Source organism: Talpa europaea (genome assembly GCF_964194135.1).
Source record: "Talpa europaea genome assembly, chromosome: 6".
Lineage (NCBI taxonomy): Eukaryota > Metazoa > Chordata > Mammalia > Eulipotyphla > Talpidae > Talpa > Talpa europaea.
The window spans coordinates 33,241,290-33,264,648 of record NC_140072.1 but is presented as its reverse complement, the minus strand read 5'-3'; the positions used below and the strand labels follow the sequence as shown (position 1 = coordinate 33,264,648).

General features: G+C 37.6%; 1 protein-coding gene across 1 annotated transcript in view; it reads left to right on the top strand.

Moving 5' to 3' along the window:
- Nucleotides 1-2,037: 2,037 nt before the first annotated feature.
- PSME4 (proteasome activator subunit 4) overlaps nt 2,038-23,359 on the top strand; it is a gene marked incomplete at both ends in the record, with an annotated part of 81,250 nt that continues 59,928 nt past the window's right edge. The window contains 3 exons of the mRNA XM_084235038.1: nt 2,038-2,279; nt 16,636-16,776; nt 17,318-17,434. Of these exons, the coding sequence (XP_084091164.1) occupies nt 2,038-2,279; nt 16,636-16,776; nt 17,318-17,434 (500 nt within the window). The remainder of the gene's footprint in view (nt 2,280-16,635; nt 16,777-17,317; nt 17,435-23,359) is intronic.

The window sequence follows — 23,359 nt, the reverse complement described above, 5'->3', positions numbered from 1 at the left end:
CCTTGGGTAAATATCAATCACTTTCTCCATTTGAAACATACTGCTTCTAAGTATGCCAGTTTTCCTAGACCTCTGTAACTGCTTTTGGGGAGAGCCTCCTCTTTCTCTGCCCATTCTTTAAGAACAGGGTTCCTTAGAGTTCAAATGCCCTGTTTTTATCATATTGTTATTAGTCTGGGGTGACTCCATTGCCATGCAGTCTGCAAAAGCAAAGCAAATTCTTAACCTGTAAATGCCCCAAGATTACCAAATGTAAATACTAAGGACAATGACAGTCTGCTAGGTTTTAAGCTATAGCCAAATAAATAATTTCCTTTTTTTTTTTTTTTTTTGCTTCAGCACTTTAACTCTTTCTCCTGGCTCCTGTGCTGCTACCAGCTTCTGGTTTAGCACTGCACAGTTCCAACGGATCCTTGCTCAGATACACTCTTACAAATTTTAGGATGTTTAGTTTATCTATAAACAATACTTTGTATCTTATTTCCTCCAACCCACCTATACTCTGATCCTATAATAATGATTCAGTTTAGCTCACCCTCCTGATTGATTTATCAAAATTACTTAGGCATCTGCCTCCCAAATTGTCTTTTGCTGTGTTATTTATCTTAGGGTTTCACTATCTACCCAGCTTCCTGAAGCCAGAAATCTGACACCATCCTTTTTCTTCCTCTTCTTACACTCATCACACTCCATCAACTACCAAGTTCAGTCCGTTCTATTTGCTGAAATAGCTCCCACATCATTTCAGTTGACATGCAGGCCATCATGTCACATTTTCTTAAGGGGTCCTCTGTTTCCAATCTTAGCTGTTCTAATCCATTCTCCATACAAGCCAGAGTGACTCTTCAAAAATGTAAATTATATCATGCCACTCCTATGCTTAAAGTCTTTCAGTTTCTTGTTGCCTTTAAGACAAAGCTCTAAAAATTCCCTAACATTTCCTTTTCAGTCTCAATTCTTTGTTTTCCTCTCGCAAGCATTCTTTAGCCAATCTGAACTTCTTTGATTCCTAGACAGCATGCTTGCAGTCTGACCTGTTCCCTCAACCGCAAAATATATATATTGCTCCCTTCTTTTTTCTAACCAGCCTGCCCTAAACTTTGAAGTTTAACCTTAAGTGTCCCCTCCAGGAAAGCAACATCTCTCCACTTTGAACTCTTCAGGTATTCCCAAGGCATCCTATATACTCATCTAGCAATTAACAGTATTGTCTGGTAATTGCTTCTTCCCCCGTCAACAGCCGTAAATTCCTGAAGGGCAGAAGCAGCCAAGTGTTTTTAAACTTTCCATCTCAAGCGCCTAAAAAAGAGCTTCTGACAATAACATAACGGTTCAATCCTTTCTTGGTGTGTGAGGAACTATTCCCTTCTTCGCAACGAGGGCGGAAATAACCCCAGAAAGGTGAGGGTTTGGGGGAGGCAGAGCCAGTCTCTCCAGGAACAAGTGGGACGAGCACCGCGCCCGTCTGTTTTTCCAGACAGCCTCGCCGAGGGGACCGGGCCGCCCCCCCGCCCCGAGCCGGCGGCGACGGCGACTACCGGTTCTAGAGAGCGCGACCCCAGGCGAGGCGGGACAATAGTTTGGAATTCGGCCTCGTGTTTCCGGTGGGCCAGCTTCGCTCGGGCGCTGAGGCCCAGGGTGGGGGCTCCGAGCCCGACCCGCGGCGAGGAAGGCGCGGCCCCTGGGCTCCCGGCGCGGCGGCCGCCACCAGCCCCTGCGACGCAGCCGCCCCGCCCCGCCCCGCCCCGCCCCGGAAGTGACTTGAGGCCGGTCCGGAACCTCCGGCCCCGGCGGCTGCAGCGTCACCAGCCGAGCCGGTGCGGGGCGGGCGGAGTGGCCGCTGCCGCCGCCAACGAACCGGGGACCGCGCGGGGGCCAGCAGCGTGCCGGCCAGGGGAGGGGGCCCAGCGGTCGGCCGAGAGCGACGGGCCGCGGGCGGCCGCGGGGCGACGACGACGCTAAGGAGGCGGAGCCCGGACAGGGCTGGGGGCCGGGGCGGGCTAGGGTGGGAGGGGGTGGGGGGGTGTCACTGGACTCATGGAGCCTGCCGAGCGGGCGGACGGCGGGGATCCCCCGGAGCCGGGCGGGCGTCCGGGGACGCACCCTTGGGGCTTCGTCCCGCAGAAGGAGATCGTCTACAACAAGCTGCTGCCCTACGCGGAGCGGTTGGACGCGGAGTCCGACTTGCAGCTGGCCCAGATCAAAAGCAACCTGGGCCGAGCCGTGCAGCTCCAAGAGCTGTGGCCCGGGGGCCTCTTCTGGACCAGGAAACTCTCCACGTAAGTGTGTCGGGCGCGCTGGACCGGCCGCGGGCAGAGGCTCAGTGGGAAGGCGTCGGGGGTGGAGGGTGGGGGGGGGCTGCTCTTTGTCCACGCTGGAGGACTGAACCCTCAACTTTGCCCCTGCTCGAGCCGTACCCCTCGGGGTGCTCCCCAGGCCCCTATGGAAACCCAAGGAGCATTCCTACCACCTCCTTTCTCCATTCTTATGGGATCTTCCCGGCCCTCAACAGCCCTCTACGTCGTCCCCAGCTGCTTCCTCTCTAGGGCTCAGGTTGTTTTCTTGTGACCTGCGGGGCCCCTGAGAACCGAGGCCACCGGCCCTCAGGAGGAGAGATGATCCGGGCTCAAGGGTCCTTCGTGGACCTTTGCTGGTAGGACAGAGGGGGCAGATAGGATTCGTCTTTGGGGAAGCAGCTCGACTTCTGGTGCTTCCCTCGGCACTTTTATTTCCCTGCGGTCCCCGCCTCTTCGTATCCTTCAATTCGCTTCTGGTAACTTTCTGAATTGCTGTGAGGTCGCGGGGGACTAATAGATTTGGCATCTTTGGGGCCTGCTTAGTCTTTGTGGATTTGATTGAAAAGTGCTTTAAAATCAGCCTTCAGCGCATTCGTTGGGCCGTGCACTACACGTTAATGTTGAGAATGTCGAGTCTTGGAACCTCGAGAAAGTGTTATGTTGCTCCTTGTAACATTTCCTTTGAGAATTTACGATACTAAGGAAAATAAAGAAGAGAAGCTGTCAGGCTGCTCTGCGTGTTATTAGTATCACGTTTGTGTTAATTTCCGTGTCTCTCAGATGACTTTAGATTACCTAAATCGTTTCACCGGCTCTGTTCATTTATTATTTTGCATACACTAGTTGCAAACTCTAGTATCACTTAAATTAGGGAGAAAAGGACCATGAAAATACAGAATGGGGAGGGGAGGTTGAGATAATATAGTAGGTGGGTATCTTCACTGTGTCAGAACAACTTTTTAAAAAAGAATTTTACCGTGTCTTGTTTGCTTAATTGTGTACAGAATCTGGCAACATTGTATGTTTATGCATGCAAGTGTGGCTGGGTGAGCACGCAAGATATAAGTCACTTACCCAATGTTTATCCAAATCTGCTGAGTGAACTGGGTGATGACTCAGGGTTTTGTAATGCAATAATAGTCTTCTCTACATTTCCTCATTGGATAATTCTTAATCATAATTATCTGTCAATTATTAGGGAGCCTTTGACAAATTTCTCATCTCCACTTGGGGAGTGATGGTGGGAATAATTACCTTTTTATTTTGTTTAAAAATAAGCAAAACTAAAGTTTTGCCCTTTTCACAGTGACCATAAAATGCCAAGGTTAACAGCTCCTTATGGTAAGGGTAGAAAAAAGTTTGTTGTGGTGTTAGGATCCATAAGAAAACTTAGATGAGAGTGGGCGAAGGAAGAAATGCAACAAAAAGACTCACTTTAGTCAAAATGGAAGAATATTTTATGAATAATTTAAAATTCAAGTGATTTTTCAAGAAAACCTCCCAAGTGCTACTTAGTCACAATAAAATTAGTTATTTTGTCAATTCCAGTAATATCCCATATTAATCACTTGGATCACATTTGCCAGAGAATAACCATTTTTGGAGACACAAACAGTTCTTTTTAGGTGCACAAAATATAAACATACCATTATGTGACTATACATTTGACTGGAATTTGTGAATCTAGAATCTAAGCACAGGCATAGTTAAGCATTGTTTTCTGACATATTTATTGTTACCAAACTTAGCAAAGTAGCACTGAAGTTTTGTTATTTGGGTTATTAGGCATTAGTAACTTTTACCTTGAGGGAGCTAAAAATACAGTGGAGATCAATATAGTTTCTAAGGCAAGTCTGAAGTTAGATGGCTTGATAATCTATGAACCCCAAAATATGTATCTAAATAACTAGAAAAAAAATGCTACCAAGTAGAATTTTATTTTGGAACAGTGGCTAAATACTATAAACCTATTCTTGGGATTGCAGTGTGAAATATTTTGCACTTGGTGGGGCATGTTTTGATCCTGAGTGTATTTTTTTTCCTTAGTCATGTTAAGGTGACCTGTTTATAGTTGTGCTTGTTTTTAAGCCTTGTGTGTATTGCACAAGGTTACATCTAAATGATGCCAACACATGCTGACAATAGCTGTGAATTAACTGATTAGTGATTATATTTAGTACTTTGTAGAAGAATTAAAAATATTAATGAAAATAAAATCTAATTTCTGTCACTGGCTCTGCTTAAGTAAACTTTTTTCAGTACTGTGTGTGAAAAGAGGGGGTTGGACTAAGTAATTCCTGAGAATGATTTGCTCTGGTTTTGATTGTATTTTTTAAAATCTTGTACAGCCACACATAAGCCAATGTGTGTCTTTTTTAGAAGGAATGGCCAGTTTCTGAAGTACTGAAAATAGTTGCATAGATAAGTACACTTCTAAAGAAGATCAGGGTATAAATGCTGATCAGAGACAGTAGGGCTGGATTCTCCACTCTTCCATAATACTAGTGTATTCCTAATCTGAGGTGTCACAGGTATTTTGTGAGGTTGAGTCTAGATTGGGAGGTAACGAAGGCTCTACCTTTGGTTTCCCCTTTTGACTTTTTGCCTTATTTTAGTAGTTAACTTTGCCACATTTTAGTAGTTACTATATTTGTTTCAATTAATACTGAGACTCAAAGGTCTGTTGCTTTAGCATCTTTGTGAAGGCAGTTGTTATATATTTAAAAAGAAAGATTCTTATCATAGAATACAGCTCATTTGTACAAACAGTTTAAAATATTAAAACTGCCTCATTGGAGAGAAGAGGCAAACTAGTAGTCTTTGGGAAAAACACCAATAAAGACCTCATGGACTTTGTAAGTAAAAGTCATCTGTATGTAACTCATGTGGCCTGTATAGATAATGGAGGGAGTTGAAGAAAGGTGTTCTTGAAACTTCTTTCTCCCTTGCTTTTTCATAAAGGGAAATAGATCTATTCTGAAGACCTCAGTTTATCTATACTTGGCTTTGCTGCCAATGCATCATTTGGTCTTTTTTTTTTTTTTTTTAAAGCTATTTGAGACTACTTTTGGAAAGCAAAAGTTATTAATGGCTTCTCAAACTTAGAAGTAGACTGTTTCATAAGCAAAATTTAAGGCACAAAATTGGATTCCTCAGGTAGACTAAAACCACACTTTTGGTTTTGTTTTTCCTTTTAAATACTTCTCTGATAAGTAGAATTTCTGAAGGCTGCTCAGGGCTCCTCAAGATTCTGTTTGAAAAATCACTGAGCTAGTTCATAGGGGACTTTGTAGCACTTTGTGCCATTGAATTGGTCTGGAAGAAGGGGAAAGGAGGAAGAACAAGTGAATGGGTGTCTGTTTCCTCCATGCTTACCTCCGTTTCTTTTTTGCACAGAATTTTGATTGAAGTGAATTGTGGGTTTGATGTTTTATGAAGCAAATTTGATGCCTTATTTGTTACACTGAAGTATGGTATTTTTTTATTTTATAACAAAATGACTGTATTGAGGAATCATTTCATTTACTAATTATAATTAGACTGTAGCTCCCTTGTTTAATTATTATTATAAACATGTAGCCTTTTTGTATGGGAAGTAGATTGTTCCAGATGGAGCCATATCATATATACTGGAAACTTAAGTTTAGTCAGAATATGAGTTATAGAGTACATTGACCTCCTCTTGTGGAAATATGTGACTACAGCAGCACTAAATTCATATTATCTGTGTTGGGGAAGAAAGTAGAATCTCAATTCTTTTTTTTTTTTTTTTAAGATTTATTTATTTATTTATACAAGCACTGGGTACAGTCAGAAGCGTGGGAGGGTGAGAGAATTCACCAGAGTCAGAGGGGAGAGCAGAGCAGGTAGACTGACGAAGTACACTGCTGAGGGGAGCAGTGGGCTGCAGAAGAGGTCTGCGCACCATGTGGGACCCTTTCCCAGCGGCCGGGGATCGAACTGGCGCTGCAGAGACTGCAGGCAGCTTCAAAACCCAGCGCTCAACCGCTGCGCCACCAGGGAGGCCCAGAATCTCAATTCTTTATTAACATGATGAACTTATTTAAGTATTGAAATTGTGAAGAGAGTAGATCTTAAAAAACCTGTGAAGTGTACAATAAATACAAGTGCTTTTTATTTTTAAAAGAATCTTTCATCCTTCACAAATTACCACATTAATCAGTAAGAACCAATGATAGAAAGTAGTCTTACTAAATGACCATTCAAAGTGGGAACCAGAATTTGTCAAGCTGATTTTTCTTACCAGAAAAATGAGTTAAGTGATTTTGGTGACATGAATTTTTCTGACAAAGTATTATAAATAGTACAATTAAGTTATGCTTTATAATTTTTTTTTAAATTTACAAGCTTTATTGTTTAGAGTACTTTTAGATTCAGAGAAAAATTGAATAAAAAGTACAAGGCTCCATAAACCTCAGTTCCCCGCCCCCACATTTGATTTTTTTAATAGTAATGTCAAATATATTATTTTAAAAAATTGAGACGCTGCCTGTGTTCCAGTGGTGACTTTCAACCATTCTTTTCAAAATGCTTTGCTGGTTTTCTCTTCACTAGCTAACTGTTTCTGCCAGAATCTCATTTATCAGTAGCTAAATGTGTGATTCTGAGTTCTACGGTTTTCTGACATTTTTCTTTTTTATTATGGAAAATAGCAAACATACAAAAGACAATAATACAATAATATAATGAATTTCTTTATGCCCAAACCCATCTTTAATATTTACTAGCTCATGGCCAATCATGTTCCTTCCAGCATCCCCTTTAGTCATTACTTTTGAAGCATACTATGTCATTTATAAATGTTTCCCATATGTATCTCAAAGGGGAAAGGAATGAAACAAGTCAATACCAATACCATTCAAACCTAAAATAATTAATCCATTGTCACTTTCATCAACCTCTGGAAGTTCTGCTAATTTATAAAATTTGTGATTTTACTTCTGAGGTTTCATTTGCTTTATTTTGTATTGTTTACTACAGTCTTCCTTGGACAAAGATCCAAGAAATATTTCATTGTGAATATTTGCATAGTAAAATATCTTTTCTCCCTCTTATTTTTAGAGACATGGGATCAATCCTAAGGCAACAAGGATGCCCTTGAATTATTTCCACTTTAGTTTAATACATAGTTTGATACAAAGTACTAGAGGCAGAAGTCATCTTGGAACAAATTATTTCCTCTTTTGGCACCTTGGGATATGTCAGTGAAAGAGTCCTGCTCTCCAGGGAAGTTCTAATTTGCTCTTCCTCTCTGTACACATTTTTGTTTATTTAGAACACGCTACACAAGGTGTAGCTTCATCAAGAAATTTTGGGGAAAAAATATATGAATTCTTAGTGTGCTACTTCAAAAAAATTCTCATTTTGACCATGTTTTATTTAATGCCTATGGTGAGACACTGAGATAAGCAGGAAAAAAAATAGTGAAAGATTATACATACTATTAGTTCTGAAATCTGGATGTATTATTTAAAAACAATTTTCTCAAGTGTCTGGTGAAGTATAGTAAAGTTGCGTTAGAAATGTTTGTTTTTATTTGAAGTGAAATGAAAACTGATTATTGTTTTTTTAAGAGGTGCATAGTTATTAGTAAATAAGCATATGGCTTCTAAGCCAGTTGTTCTCATTGTGGAACCTGGTAGTTAACTGTTTTCATTTATTTAGGTTCTGGAGAATATCCCCTGTCCCTTTTTAAATACAAAATCCAAATCTTTTTCCCTTCTAACCCTCCATGTAGAAAAGTAGATGAAAATCTGATTCATATGATGAACAACAAACTGAGAACATGGCAATGAAAGCAACCACAAGAAAACAACAACAGAAAACCTCTGTATTCTTTTAGGCTGCCCCGGGAATGTTAAAAGCAGCACATAATATAAATATTTCCATTTGGAATCTTGAGGTTGGCTACTTCCATATTTGGCTTATGCTTAGCATTTCTTCCCTTTAGAGCCCTTTTTGTATCCCTTGTTCAGATCCCTTGTTCATGCTTTTGTATTCATTGTGTGCACATCTTCTCTAGTATAAGCTTTCTTGAGGTCCGTGTCTGTCTTAGCTCTCCTCTCTACCTCTTAGTACAGTGGCATATACATTTATAGGTATTCAGTAATATTATAATTAGCTTTTTTGTTAATAAACTAAAGTATTATGCAGTTTTAAGGAATCGTTACTTTTACAGTCAAAAAATTGAGAAAATCTAGGATAAGATCTATTTTAATACCGGGTTCAAAAGAAAGTATATATTTAACCAAAATGTGGAGGGAAGGAGCATTTTGGATAAGGAAGAAAATGGTGTTTCATAATCCAAAGAGAGAAAGAGTATGGGGGAGTGGGGTTTAACAAAGTCATGGAGAAGAAAGTAGATTACGTGGTTGCATAAGGGAATTTGACCAACACTTTGATTTAAAAATAAGTCTGTAATAATTGTGTGGTTAAATACTTGATGTTATGCAATTCAGAATACAGTTATTGTAATTTTTGATAGATAGGCCATAAAATTTTCATACTGGTCAAGACTTTTTAATGTTAATTTCTAATGTGACTTTTTCATAATACCTCGAACCTAAATTTTAGGGTTTAAAAGTAAAGGTTTTTTTCCCTTCCTAAGTAAAAGCTAACTCCATTGTACTTAAGAACTGGGTTTGTGAATAGTATTGTACTTCAAACAAATTAGAGATTGCTTAAGAATTATTTAAAATGTTTTATAGTCTTTTAATGATAGAAAGTCTAAATGGAAATGTATTAATAATCATTGGGCTATGTTAAGTGTGGGTGGTTCATTTCATTTTGTGATGATTTTCTTTTTTAAGCCAAGGATGAAGTAGAATTTTTTAGAGCAAGAAATTTCATGAACACAATTTTTTGCACGTGTTTATATTTTGGACAGATTCCAAAGAGTTTAGTTGGGATAGTTTGTATTTTGAAGGGAAGATAGATCACCTCCAAATAACCCAATAAATAGAATGTCAAATTTCTGTGAGCATATCTCGAATAAAGGTCCCTATTTTGTGTCAGGCAGGAGGAAAGTTAACATTTAACAAATTGAGGGATGATTTAGAAATGTGATTTTCTTACATCACAATTTAATAGAGTAAAATGTTTTCAGTTTGCTTTTAGTTTTGTTTTCACTTTTTTTTTTTTTAATCTGTATGCTCACAGATAAGTGTTAGAATTTTCCATGTTATGGTACATAACCAACAGGTAGTGAAAACAACCTAATTCAGTGTAGGTTTTGAATGGTTTCTGTTTAAGGGGGGTTGTCTATGAAATAGTCTCAATTCACTAAATTTGGAAGTTGTAAGGGTGAATGTGTATGACCTTTGCTTCAGTGTGTGATTATGTATTTATTAATGTGGGTTGTAGCCAAAAATTTTGAAAGCCATTGATTTAACAAGTTTCTGTACTTTGGATCATTTATACTTACTGAGATATGTAAATATACAAGGGATGAAAAATGAAGTTACAATAATTTAAAAATACCAGTAACTTGGGGTAACTTTTTTTTTTTTAAAGATTGATTTATTTATACAAGAAACAGTATAAATATGCAGACCAGTTGTGCGAGAGGTGAGAGGATTCACCAGAGAGAGTGGGGAACAGAACAGGCAGACTAAGTGAAATACACTGCTGAGGGGAGCAGCGGGCAAGACAGGAGAGGTCTGCCGTGCCATGTGGGTATCTCCACGGCCAGCGGGGATCGAACCGGCACTGCAGAGGCTGTGGACAGCTTCACAGCGCTGTGCTCAACCGCCTGTGCTACCAGGGAGGCCCTGTGATATCTTTCAAGAGAGCGTTACACTCATTTAACAAGAGATTATGAGAAGAGTGATACAAATTCTACCTACTGTATGATGAGGGCTCAGAATGTGCTAGCACTTTGTTGAGGGAATTACGTTCATTATTTCATTTAATTTTCACCAACAACCCTATGAACTCTAGGTGTATTTACTAGGTATATTTATTATCCAGTTTTACCATGGAAGAAATGAGACTTAAGTGAAGTTATGAAATAGCTGATTTGCATGCTCTTGTTCTTAGCCATGTGTCTGTGCCTGTGTCTGTGTCTAAAGGAAGAAAGTCTCCCTGAATGGTATATCCTGGGAAAACTACCCAGGGAAAGGAAAAACACAGCTGAGTCTTGAGGTAGGATTATTTGGCTAGGTAAGCCATTTAAATAGCTAGGAGCCATTTATTGTGGGGGACCAGAGATAGATATGAGCAAATTGACCTTGAAACTGTTGAAGTCTGTACTCAGTGCAGCGTACAGAAAACCTCTTTTCCTCTCTAGGCTGTATGCTCCAGGGCTATTATCTATTTTTATATTTTCTTTGCCTGTTGCCATGACTGATTCTTAAATGATACCCTGTAAAGCATTTCAAGAAATGGATGCTGTTATCCATGCTTCAAAAGAGAAGCAACTGGGAGAATAGTGGCATCATTACTAGGTGTTAATAGTGAATGACTTTATTATTCTAAAAATTGTCATGTCAGATTGAATGTCATAAGGAATGTCTCTGAAATACAATATGCTGAAACTCCAGTGTGTGTCCACCTGTAATAGATGGGCATAAAAAGTTTATAGCTCAGATGTCCTTGTTCATGTAGAGCCTTTGTGTCAGAAATCCTTGGTAAAAATTATAGGCCTGCTTTTTAGTGTTTTAGAAACCACTCATGTTTTCAAGCCAATTTGGTGAACTTGGTCAGATGTAATGTTAGTTTAAAGGGTTTTTTAATTTTTTTTAAAAATATATAGAATTAGCCCCGATGATCTGTTTGTTATTATATAAGCCACATAGGTTTTTCAAGATGTACTTGTACATTCCATTAGATAAAAAAATACTTCTCAGAAAATATTTCTCACTTTGTTTCTTCTGGTTAAAACTGAGGGCCTCCCCTGGTGGCACAGTGGTTGAGCGCTGGGCTGTGAAGCTGCCTGCAGCCTCTGCAGCACTGGTTCGATCCCCGGCCGCCGGTGAGGGTCCCACATGGCGCGACAGACCTCTTCTGCCGTGCCCACTGCTCCCCTCAGCAGTGTATTTCTTCAGTCTGCCTGTTCTGCTCCCTGCTCTGGCTCTGGTGAATTCACTCACCCTCCCATGCTTCTGACTGTACCCAGTGCTTGTATAAATAAATAAATAATTTTTTTTTTTTTAAATGAGGTTTGAATAGGTATAGAGGCATGTTTCCTGCCACCAAGTAACTTTCAGTCATCTAACAAAATACAGTAAAGTATGCATCCATAAGTATAGTATGAGATAGAATGAAAACAGTTGTCAAGTTTGATATAAGCTCTCCAGAGGTAGAAAGGATAGAGAACTATTAGTTGGAAATAAGATTTCATGAAGGAGAAAGTCTTAAAGGGTAGATAGGCTTCCAAGGATATAAGCAGATAATTTTTTTTTTAATTCCTATCCGTATTTATTTTTTTTTAAACAATCTTACGTATTTTTTTAATAAATTTTATTTTTATATTTGTAAGCCAATAATTATAGTATGTAGTAAGCAAAATATATTTAGCCTCAGAACTAATTAGAAAATATAAGTTGAAATATTATTATATTTTTAATGATTTCAATAATTTTTTAAAAGATTTATTTATTTATACAAGAACTGAGGTACAGGCCAGAGGCACAGGAAGGTGAGAGGATTCACCAGAGACAGAGTGGGGAGCAGAACAGGCAGATCTACTGAAATACACTGCTGAGGGGAGCAGCAGGCAAGACAGGAGAGGTATGCCGTGCCATGTGGGTATCTCCCCGGCTGACCGGGAATCGAACCCACACTGCAGAGGCTGCAGACAGCGTCACAGTTCTGTGCTCAACACTCTGCGCCACCAGGGAGGCCCTCAGTGAATTTTTAAAGCCATATATTGTGCTCCCATCAGTCTGCTAGGGTATAGTGATTCTCACTATATTGAGATATCTGGGGAACTTAAGAAAAACAACTGGTGTCCAGGGCCCAACTCCACAAAAGTTTAAATCAGAATGACTTTCATGTATGTGGATCAATTGAATAGCCCCACCTTGTGAGGAAACCCAGATTTTTACAAATACTCAGAAGGATAAATGACTTTCCCAGGGGATTGGCAGAATAGTTTGAGTTTCCAGCAAACTTAGAGAACCTTGGTGCTTCTGCTTGCTTGACTACTGTGTTGAAATCAGTAAGTATTCTGTCTGCCTCAGAGTACTTATAATGTTGGGAATTGCAAAGCAAGCCAGCATGGAAACATAAGATATTCTCTACTTTAAGTTAGTTTTCTAATCTTTTGTATGATGAAACTTTGATTTTAAAAGAAATCACAAACCTTAATAATATTTCATTTACCCCCTTCTGTTTATGTATGCATATATAATTGCACATACACATCTTTAAAATATTGATGCCTAGCATTCACTCATTCAAGAATATTGAATACATTAATTTTACTCTAACAATTCTATGAATTTTTATATGTATACTCATTTTCCATGAGTATACACTCATGGAACCCCACTCTGATTAAGATGTAGAATATTTTAAGCACCAAGGAAAGGTTCTATTTCCCAGTTAATACTCTCTCCAGAGATAACCACTGCTCACTTTGACACCATTGATTAGTATTGCTCATTCTTTAAAATGGAATCATAATATGCATTCTTTCATGTTTTGCCTTTTTTCTCATTGTGATGATTGTGTGATTTACACACATTTTTGTACGTGTTTTTGGATGACATGTGCACTCATTGCTTATATACTTAGTTTGGGATCACTGGATCATAGAGTAGGCTTTTGTTTAGCTTTCCTAGATAATGTCAAAGGGTTATTCCAGAGAGGCTGCACCACTTTACACTCTCATCAATAAAGTGTACTTGCTCTACAGTCTCATCAAAACTGAGTATTGTTAGGCTTTTTAACTTCTGTCTGGTGGTGTGAAATTGTGGTGATTTATTGTTTTTTATTGTTTTTTTTTTTTAAGATTTATTTTAAAAGAGCTGGGGTACAGGCCAGAGGTGCAGGAGGGTGAAAGGATTCACCATAGACAGAGTGGGAAGTAGAACAGGCAAACGGACCAAAGGAGAGCAGCAGGTGAGGCAGGAGAGGTCTGCTCCTCCATGTGGGAATCTCCCTGGCTGGCTGGGAATTGAACCCGCACTGCAGAGGCTGCGGACAGCTTCACAGTGCTGTGCTCAACTGCTTGCGCCACCAGGGGAGGCCCATCTTTTGATAAATTTATTGGTGATACGGTTATTGTCTTTTGAGAAATGCCTGATTCATTTGTATGCTCTTCCTTGGATTGTGTCTTTTTTTTTTTTTCCCAACTGATTGAAGAAGTGTGTATGTAATTTGGATATGTTTTTTTGTCATGTATTCCAAATATCTGACTGGATTTTTACTCTTAATGGTGTCTCATTGCAAATAGAAGTTAATTTTAATAAAGACTTTTCCCCTCCTTTTAGTACTGTTTGTGCTCTTGAAATCTTGGCCTGCATTTTGAGTAATGCTGAGACAACAACCACTTTCTTTTTGTCAAGAATTATTTACTGGTTGACAGAGGGAAACAGAAAGTTCCTTAATAATCCCCCTAAATTCTCTGTTTTTATTAGCAGTTCTAGCTTGTCTAAAATCCTCCTTTTGATCTCTTCATTATTGTATTAAATTTGGTGCTTTGTGAATTTTATGTCCCTACTATTAAACACATAGTTTCTTTCTGCTGCAGTAAAGGCAATAGGCTATAAGCCTCTAAATTAATTCAATTACTTAGGGCCGTGTTCATGCAATTTTTCTATAGAAGTATCTGAGCCACAGTGGAGAGTGAGTGCATAAACTCAGTAGTTCTGGAAACTCCTACAGTAGCCACTGAAAGCAAAGAATGCATCTTTGCACTCTTCTAATTTATCTTTAAAATATGTGTTTTCTTAAAAGGCATAGTTTTTCATTTGAAAACATTTAAGTGATTGTAGCTTCTTCTAAATTTAGAGGGAAGTCAAGAAGCTTGTCCCATGTTACTAAATTCAGCAGCTTAAAGTAGCTTTGGCAGCCCAGAGCCTATGATCTGTATGTTTTGTCTTCACCAGTTCATTTGCTGTGCAATCCAGAGTGGTTAAGAAACATTTGCAGTATCTACTGGCAGAGACAAAACAGTATCTTGGGTCTTATTGTTTGGCCCCCTTTATGCCTGGTTGCATGGTACTAAAGGTGAAATCTTTCCTTTACCTTGAAACAATAGAATAGAACTGTATAAAGATGCAATATCCTGAGGTAATGAGAAAGTATGCTTAATGGACCAGGAATTTCCAGAAAAGGAGAGCATTATTAGGTATCCCAACTTCAGAAGTTGCATATACGGGTAATATGATCTTAACTATTGAGGAAGTGCTAAAGATCATGTAAGGAATATTAATGCTGTCTTTTCTGTTGATTTATGTATTTAATTATCTATCAAATGGTCTTCCTTAAAGTGTAGTATCCAGCAATTTGTTCTAAGTGAGTGCTGATACTTCTGAATCCTTATATGCTGTCATTAGTCATTCTTGATTTTTGGGACACCTTTTCTTTAAATTTGATTTTAGTTGGTACTTTCAATTACATTCATTTTCTAAAATTAAAAAAATTGAAAATATATCCTTTTGAGATAAAATACTATTTTTTTGGTAGAAGTTTAATTTTATTTTGAGTTAATTCTTAGAATCAGCACAAGTTATATAACTTGCTATATTGTTTCAGAACTCCTAAGTAAACCATATACATTGTTCAAAGATTTTTACAGTTAAAACAGTAAACTTTCATGTCTACCCTTTTTTGGTCTGTTTATCATTAATTATTTTGTGACATGCCTTTTAAAGTAGTTTCAGGAAGTTTTAAATAGAGCTCAAGCTTGCATGAACATTTAGTTAGTGATAAAAGAAAACTCTTTTCAGGTTTTTTCTGACCAAAAGCCTAGTTAAATAAGACCATTCAACAAAAAGGCATTATTAAATATTGATGAGAGCTCAGTTCCAGAGACTTTTTTTAATACAGTGATTCTTTGCCATAATCTCTTAAATAAGATCAGGGTAATTCTTTCTTGCATAATGATGAATGTGTATAAAATGATTAACATAAAGGATACTTGAAATTAAACTGTATGTCACAATACATTTTTTTGTGTGTGTGGCAAAAAACCATAGATTTACACTTAATTTTAAAGTGTACAATATTATTGCCATATGTAAATTGTTGTTCAACAGCTCTGTAGAACTTTTTCATCTCACATCACTGAAACTGTACCCATTTAGCATCAATTTCCAGTTTCCCCCTCCTCTGGCAGACACCATTCTACTTTCAGTGAGTTTTGACTATTTTAAATACCTCATATAAGTAGAATAATACAGTAGTTGTGTTTTTATATTGACATTTCGCTTAACATAATGTACTCAGTGTTTATGTTATATAAGTTTCTAAAAACTGAATAATATTCCATTGAATGTATGTACCACATTTTCTTTTTTTTTTTTTTTGCAAATATATTCAGGCAATTTATTTTTTAATTATTGTCTTCATTGTCAATATTTTCTTTTTTTTAAATAATAAATTTTATTTTTATATTCCCCATACAATTGCAGCCCCCCCCCCCATTCTGACCCCAATCCCTCCACTCCCGCCCCCGCCCCCCTAAAAGTGTCTCTGGTTCATAGTTTTTTGTTGATTTTGATTTTCACTTTCTTATAGTTATTCATTTTCCTGGTCCCTTATTTAAGTTTTCTAGATTCCTGCTATGAGTGAGACCATCCGGTATTTTTCTTTTTCTTTCTGGCTTATTTCACTGAGCATGATCCCTTCCAGCGCCATCCATGTTGCTGCAAATTGCATGTGTTTATCTTTTTTGAATGCTGAGTAATATTCCATGGTATATATGTACCACATCTTCTTGATCCAGTCATCTATTTTTGGGCATTTGGGTTGTTTCCAAAGCTTAGCTATTGTAAACAGTGCTGCTATAAACATAGGGGTGCAGGTGTTCTTTGGAATTGATGTTTCTGTGTCCTTTGGGTAAATACCTAGGAGTGGAATTGCTGGATCATATGGAAGCTCTATGTTTAGTAGGTCCAGAAATCTCCACATAGCTCTCCACAGTGGTTGGACCAGTTTGCACTCCCACCAACAGTGCAGAAGAGTTCCTTTTTCTCCACACCCTCGCCAACATTTGTTGTTGCTAGTTTTTTAATATGTGTACCACATTTTCTTTAACCATTCATCTGTTGATGGACACTTCCATACCTGGGATATGGTGAATAATGCTAAGTGAACATGGGTGTGTCACCATATCTGTTTTAAAAGATTATTGATTTTTCTCTTGTAGATATATTCGACTTTATGGGAGAAAATTTAGCAAAGAAGATCATGTTCTTTTTATCAAGTTATTGTATGAGCTGGTATCAATTCCCAAACTGGAAATCAGTATGATGCAGGGATTTGCTCGTCTCTTGATCAACTTGTTAAAGTAAGTTAATTTCCTGTGGGTTTCTGCTAAATTTTTTTGTTTCTTAAAGATTTTAGGTAATTCCTGAATTGCCAGTTTTGAAAAAGATTACAGATTTATAACTTTAGGTATATATGTGAATCTTTTAGTTAAAAATCAATTTTCGTGAAACCTTCCCTTTTCTCACACCCATTAAACTTACCACCATTGAGAAGATGGGGGTCTTTTATTCTTTTGCTTATCCCCAAACACACTGCATGCAGGGAACATTGTGTACTCCATAGCTTGTGTGAGAAAATAAAAAATTGATCAAAAATAATGGTAGCACATATTTCAATGCCCTCTTCTAACTTTGCTCTAGGGTTAGAGCAGCAGCAAGAATCTGATGCATTGTTCTTTATACCTTGTTCTGCAAGTGAATAACTGGGTAAGGAAATGCAGAACCCACAGTGGTGACAACAACATTTAATAACTGTCCTCCCTATGTAGAATGTGTAGCATGCACACACTTATGGATGCATACATGCATATGTATTTATCGGTTTTGTTTTGTTTTAATTAGGAAAAAGGAACTTCTTTCAAGAGGTGATTTGGAGTTACCTTGGAGACCACTTTATGACATGGTGGAAAGAATATTATATTCTAAGACAGAACACCTAGGATTAAATTGGTTTCCTAAGTAAGTACTTACATTTGAGGTAATTATCTGGGAGCACTTGGGGACTTTCAAAGGGTTGACCATAATTGAAAGATATTGGATTATTAGAGATAATCTAGTACATACACATTTTAATATGCACATTTCTGTGTAACTTGATTCCTAAAACATTTTTTGCCCTATTTAAAATACATCTGAAGTTGCACTTAAGAATTTCAACCAAGCTATCTCTACCAGCTAACATCACCATACTGGCCAAAAGAAAGCAAGAGATTTTTGTTTGAAATCGGATATTTTTGTCATTAAAGGTAATGAACTTGTAACATTCTTCATAATATATCCTTGAGTTTTAATTCTTCAAGTTAAATGAAAACTTCAAGAAGAGGAGCTCTGCATATATTCTAGGGATTCCTGTGTCCAAGAGTATACATACTCCCAGTTAAGGACATACAGATTTCTGTGATTGTTCTTCCAAGCACAAACTATTCAAATGAGCAGTCCTTCATTTCCTATTTCCTACTATGTTTAGACTATAAATCTCTTGATGATTGTGGTTTCTTGTACATATATCCAGACTTTCCCAGATCTTTAACTTTGTTATGTTTTGTATTTTATTCTAAAATTGCAGAGTAAAATATAATCATCTTCCCTTTTTTGGTTATTAGTGATTTCAGATTTGACTGCCTTTCTCCCTATTATCAAAAGTTTTCTAGTTGTAATCGACTTCATTTTCTCAATCTTAGCATGTTTGGCTTAAAATACTCATTATTTGTGATTGAGGTTTATTTTTAGAAGATTTTTCCCTTCAATTTCTAATAGTTGTTTCCTCTCATTATCTATAGTTTTTTGTCATACATAAGTAATCATTTTCTGAAGAACACCTGTGTAAGTTAAATCTTAATGGTTTATAAGTTATAAGTTAAATCTTAATGGTTTATTTCTGTGGTTTCTCTCTCAGTTCTAGACATATTTATATTATTTCGTTTTTTCTTGTACTCTCCTATTCACTTCATTTAATTCATAATTAATCCCTCAGACTTTACTTAAGGCAACAGTCTGTTAATACACTTAGCATAGAAGTTTATAAGATTGACTGCAGTTGGCAAACTTTAAAGGATTTTCAGGTCATAGGTGAACAATGAAATGATGTAAATGGAAAGAATTTTTAAAAATGAACATAAGTGATCCTGAACTTAGGCTCTAATTGGCTTTGGACAGTGGTCACAAGTATACTGGTCAAAAGTCATTTCCTGAAAATTTCATTTGTTCAAACAAGAAAATCTATTTCACACATAAAAGAAGCAAAACTCAGTGATATTAAATAACAAATGTACAGATATATGTTTATAAATATTTATTATGAAAATCTCTGAATTTAATGTAAACATATTGTAAAGATTTCCTTTGCATTTTGTTTTTACTGGAGGGGGGCATAGCATGGACTGGATTGACTGGGCCCTCTTTTTTATTTAATTAATGACATGCCTTTATTTAAATCCTTGTTTGTTTTTTTACAATAATGGGTTTTCTCCCCTCAGGTGTGATCACCATAATTTTCCCATCACCAAAGTCCTCTGCCATAGTCCATGTTCTCTCTTCTGTTTTTTATCCAAACGTCCCCTGCCCTTTTTCCCTTTCCCAGACTGGGACTCCTTAATATATGAATAGCTCCTTTACGTTTTTGACCAGGATTACCATTTTATAAGTTTCAAGGACCCATGAACTGTGTTCACTTATCCTTCTGAAAGTTTCCTGGCTGATATTTTGGTTGTCTCTAAAAGTCTTTGGTAATTGTGGGAGCATTCAGTAGGCAATTTCTTCCACAATTTCTTACTCAATAAGCTTTTTACTTCATAACCGAGCATTGTACTTCCTGCATTGACAGGTGCGCCTTTGCAAAGACAGCTGCATTCTTTCAAGTCCTGTGTGGTCATTAAATAAATACCTATGGCTTTCCTTTTCCATGATAACTATTTTCCTGAATAAGTTGTTAGGTTTATCTTTCTTCCCTGCACCTTGAAAATACTGCTTATTACCAAATTTCTACCTGAAGCTTCATGTTATCCCTGCTCTTAGGGAACCCTTTTCCTTAAAAGTTGCAGCACAGCTGTTCTGGGGCCTTTAAAGAAACATTGTCTTTGCTAAAATCTTTGCTTGGTTAAAAGCAGTATCTCTCGAATCCTAACATGACAATATCTCATTCTGTATTCTGTTGTTAACTATTCTAAAATGAAATGAATACATTACTCATTACCTACACTTGTTGACCAGTGTAAACACAATTAATGCCTTAACCATAGAAGAGAAATAATGGGAAAGTAGTTACTTATAATAAACAACATATATTTCAAATGTGCAGGAATCATGCTGAAAGATGGTATTCTAATTTTGCATCTACTTATATTGTGTATGTTTAGATTTAAAAGAAAAAAGATCAAAACACATTTTGTGTAAGTACAAGAAACTGAAAGTGCAACATTATTAGTGGACATTAATATAAGTTAGGGTCATGATAAGAATAACAAACCAGACTTATTTAACTATGACAGAACAAAGGGAAATGCCTTATCAGACTGCCAAATTGGTAAACAGACAGTATGATAATCTTCTTTACAGCAATAATTCTTTATGTAATTGAGAAGGATAATGTAGTTACTAGGTACCACAGAACATTTTTTCGAACGTTATTACACATGAAAGAAATTGAAGCACAGGGCCTTCCCGGGTGGCGCAGTGGTTGAGCGCTGGGCTGCGAAGCTGCCTGCAGCCTCTGCAGCACCAGTTCAATCCCCGGCCACCGGCAAGGGTTCCACATGGCACAACAGACCTCTCCTGCTGCGCCCACTGCTCCCCTCAGCAGTGTACTTCCGTCCTTCTGCCTGCTCTGTTCCCCGCTCTGGTGAATTCTCTCACCCTCCCATGCTTCTGACTGTACCCAGTGCTTGTATAAATAAACAAATAAATCTTAAAAAAAAAGAAAAAAGAAATTGAAGCACAAGGTTAATGGGAAAAGAAACAATACATGAAACCATATAAAATTTGTGTAATAGACTTCTGGGAAGAATATCAGAGGAAGATTGAAAATTAACAAGCAGTACCAAAATCAATAATGTGAGTGTATAATTTCACAATATATTTTGCCCTCTTGCCACCAAAAAAGAATAACAATGTGAAGCATTTTAACAAAAATATTAATGCAATTCTGTGACATCTTCATGTTTTGTGTCTTTGCTAATTGTCAATTCACTGATAGCTTGTTCAAAGACTTGGTTTTCATTTAAACATTTGCCTGCAACTACTTAGACACAAAATACTGTACCGTATTGGCAAATCAAGTGTTCCCAATTACAACTGCCAGGATGGTATAACTTTAAATATATAGATAGATACATAGTACTTTAAAAACATTCCTACAGGGCCTTCCCAGTGGCGCAGCGGTTGAGCGCTGGGTTGCGAAGCTGCCCGCAGCCTCTGCAGTGCTGGTTCGATCCCCAGCTGCTCCCTGGCCACCACTGGAGGAGGGTCCCACATGGCGCGCAGACCTCTCCTGCCGCCCGCTGCTTCCCTCAGCAGTGTACTTCGGTCCTCCTGCCTGCTCTGCTCCCAGCTCTGGCTCTAGTGAATTCTCTCACCCTCCCGCGCTTCTGACTGTACCCGTGCTTCTGACTGCTTGTATGTATGTATGTATAAATAAATAAATAAATCTTTAAAAAAAAAATTCCTGCATTGTAAACATACCAAAACAAATCAGAATGTTGCAAATTATACTTTGACAGAAAGTTCTTGAACTTTCATTGATGCAGTGGCTCTTTGTTGACAAAGAAGGTTTCTACAGATTCTTTAAAAAGTTTAACACTGCTGCATTGAACTAAAAAATTCCTAATACCTCTTATGCCAGCCGATCCCCCACCACTTTTCCATAACAAAGAAAGACAGCAGAATCTGTCAATACGCAGAAAAACAAGACAACCTGAAGCTAAATGTTTACCCACATGTAGTGTACACAGCTCCGACTTCAACTGTGTTGCTTCCTTTTCTACCTTTTCACTATCAAACTTTCCTTTTGATTTATGGTCAGGAATGTCCTTCTCATACTTCTTTATCTGTGACACCTTATTTTATGAGGTTGCTTTTCACTGTCACTTAAATTATTCTTCTTCCTTCCCAGCTTCTTTGCCATACCTCTGATAGAGCTGCCAGGGTTTGTAGAGTTGATCTTGGGGCAGAATTCTGACCAGGACAGGAACAGTCCAGATAGTGGTCTCTGGGGGCATTCAGATCCTCTTTGTCTCCGTTAGCTAATCCATGAGCTTTCATTTCCTGATCACAGCATACTTTATCTGTCCTTGCTATTTCTTCAAATTTAAACTTCTCTTTCTCAGACATTGCCCTCTACATCTCAGTGCACTTCTTGGAAAATTTCACAAAATTGATAGGGACCTCTGTTTTTTTCTTATGTTCCTCTGTACATCTGCACAAAGAAGACACGTAAAGCTGTAGTGCCTTTGGTTTCTTGGGATTCCCTTAAGGCAGGCCACAGTGCAGTGCTCCCTAGCTTTGTGCTAACTATCTTCAGGAAAGATGTCTTTTGGGGGGAATAATAACTCTTAGGTAAAATTTTCAACAAAATGAAGTGCAGTCCTTCAATTTACACATTAATTGTATTCCTAGAAGATTCACTATCCAAGAAAACTGTAAAAAAAAAAATAAAAACAAATCCTTAGTTAGGCCAGTTTTAGGTTCAACATCTTTTATCTTGCATAATTATTCAATGGAATGTTTAAAAGTTAGTGTAATATTTTTTTGGTTCTATAGGTTATTTCCATGAATTGCAAAGTATTAATATACTGACTTCTGACCACTAACAATTCCTTGAGTTCTCCCCATTAAGCATGATAATTAAAAGTGACCCAGACTTTTCCAAAATGCTGTGCATATGTGGTTTAGGGACCCATGGATTAGCCACTTCTTACCTTGCATTTATACAGCCCAAGGTTTTCTGTCTCAGTCAGTTCCTCATGATTTCTTATCACTGGACCAGCACTCTGCATTCGTATTTCCTGTTTTTAATTCTGTAAGACCCAGGTTTCTAGCTTCCATGCTAATACTCTTTTTCTTGTACCAGTGCTTCTCTAATTATGTCCACTTAATAAATAGTTCTTTCTTTCCTCAAGGAAGGTGTTTCCTGGGAAGGATCTGGTGTTCTGAAATTCTTAGAAGTTTCAGAATTTATCTTAAAGATTCATATGTGTAATAGTAATTTAGTGATGTTTTCATAAGTTACACATTTCTTATATACCTACTAAAATTAATGTTCTAGGAAGATGAAGTGTACTGGTGCAGTAGCCTGGAGTAATCACTCATGGGCTCTATACTGCCACCATGTGAAGTACCTATTGTGAAGTGCTGCTCTGGTGATGCAACCTCTTTTTTAAAATGCTAATGTGTTCCCATTTGAAGGAATGAGAAAAAATACTGGGAGTCTGGAACTATTTTGACGGGGCTCTTACTTGGTGATAGGCGGCACTAAGGGACAAAATTAGAAACTTAATGTCTATAAAGGTAGAAAAAGCTGTAAGACATTTCTCATTTATTCTTTATTCATTTTCTTTTTGGTAACCTTTTAGCTATTATAGATTGACCTCTTTTGAAAGAAGTGCCTGTTGCCTTATTTCCATTGAGATTACACTATATAGTTATAAAAATTCATATTTTAAAGGGTTTCAACTTAATGGTTTTTGGACTTTGTTTAACATACATCATTGCAGGAATCTAGTCACTTTGTTTTTTATGCAGAAATGTTAGAGAAACCAGCTGGAGAATCATACAGCACTACTTTCACTTCCTTGTTCCTCAAAACTGTTCTCTCTCCACTGGATTTCTAAAAGGAAATAATTTAAAACAGTTTTAATTTTACTTTTCTACTTAAGATTGTATTTAGGGCAC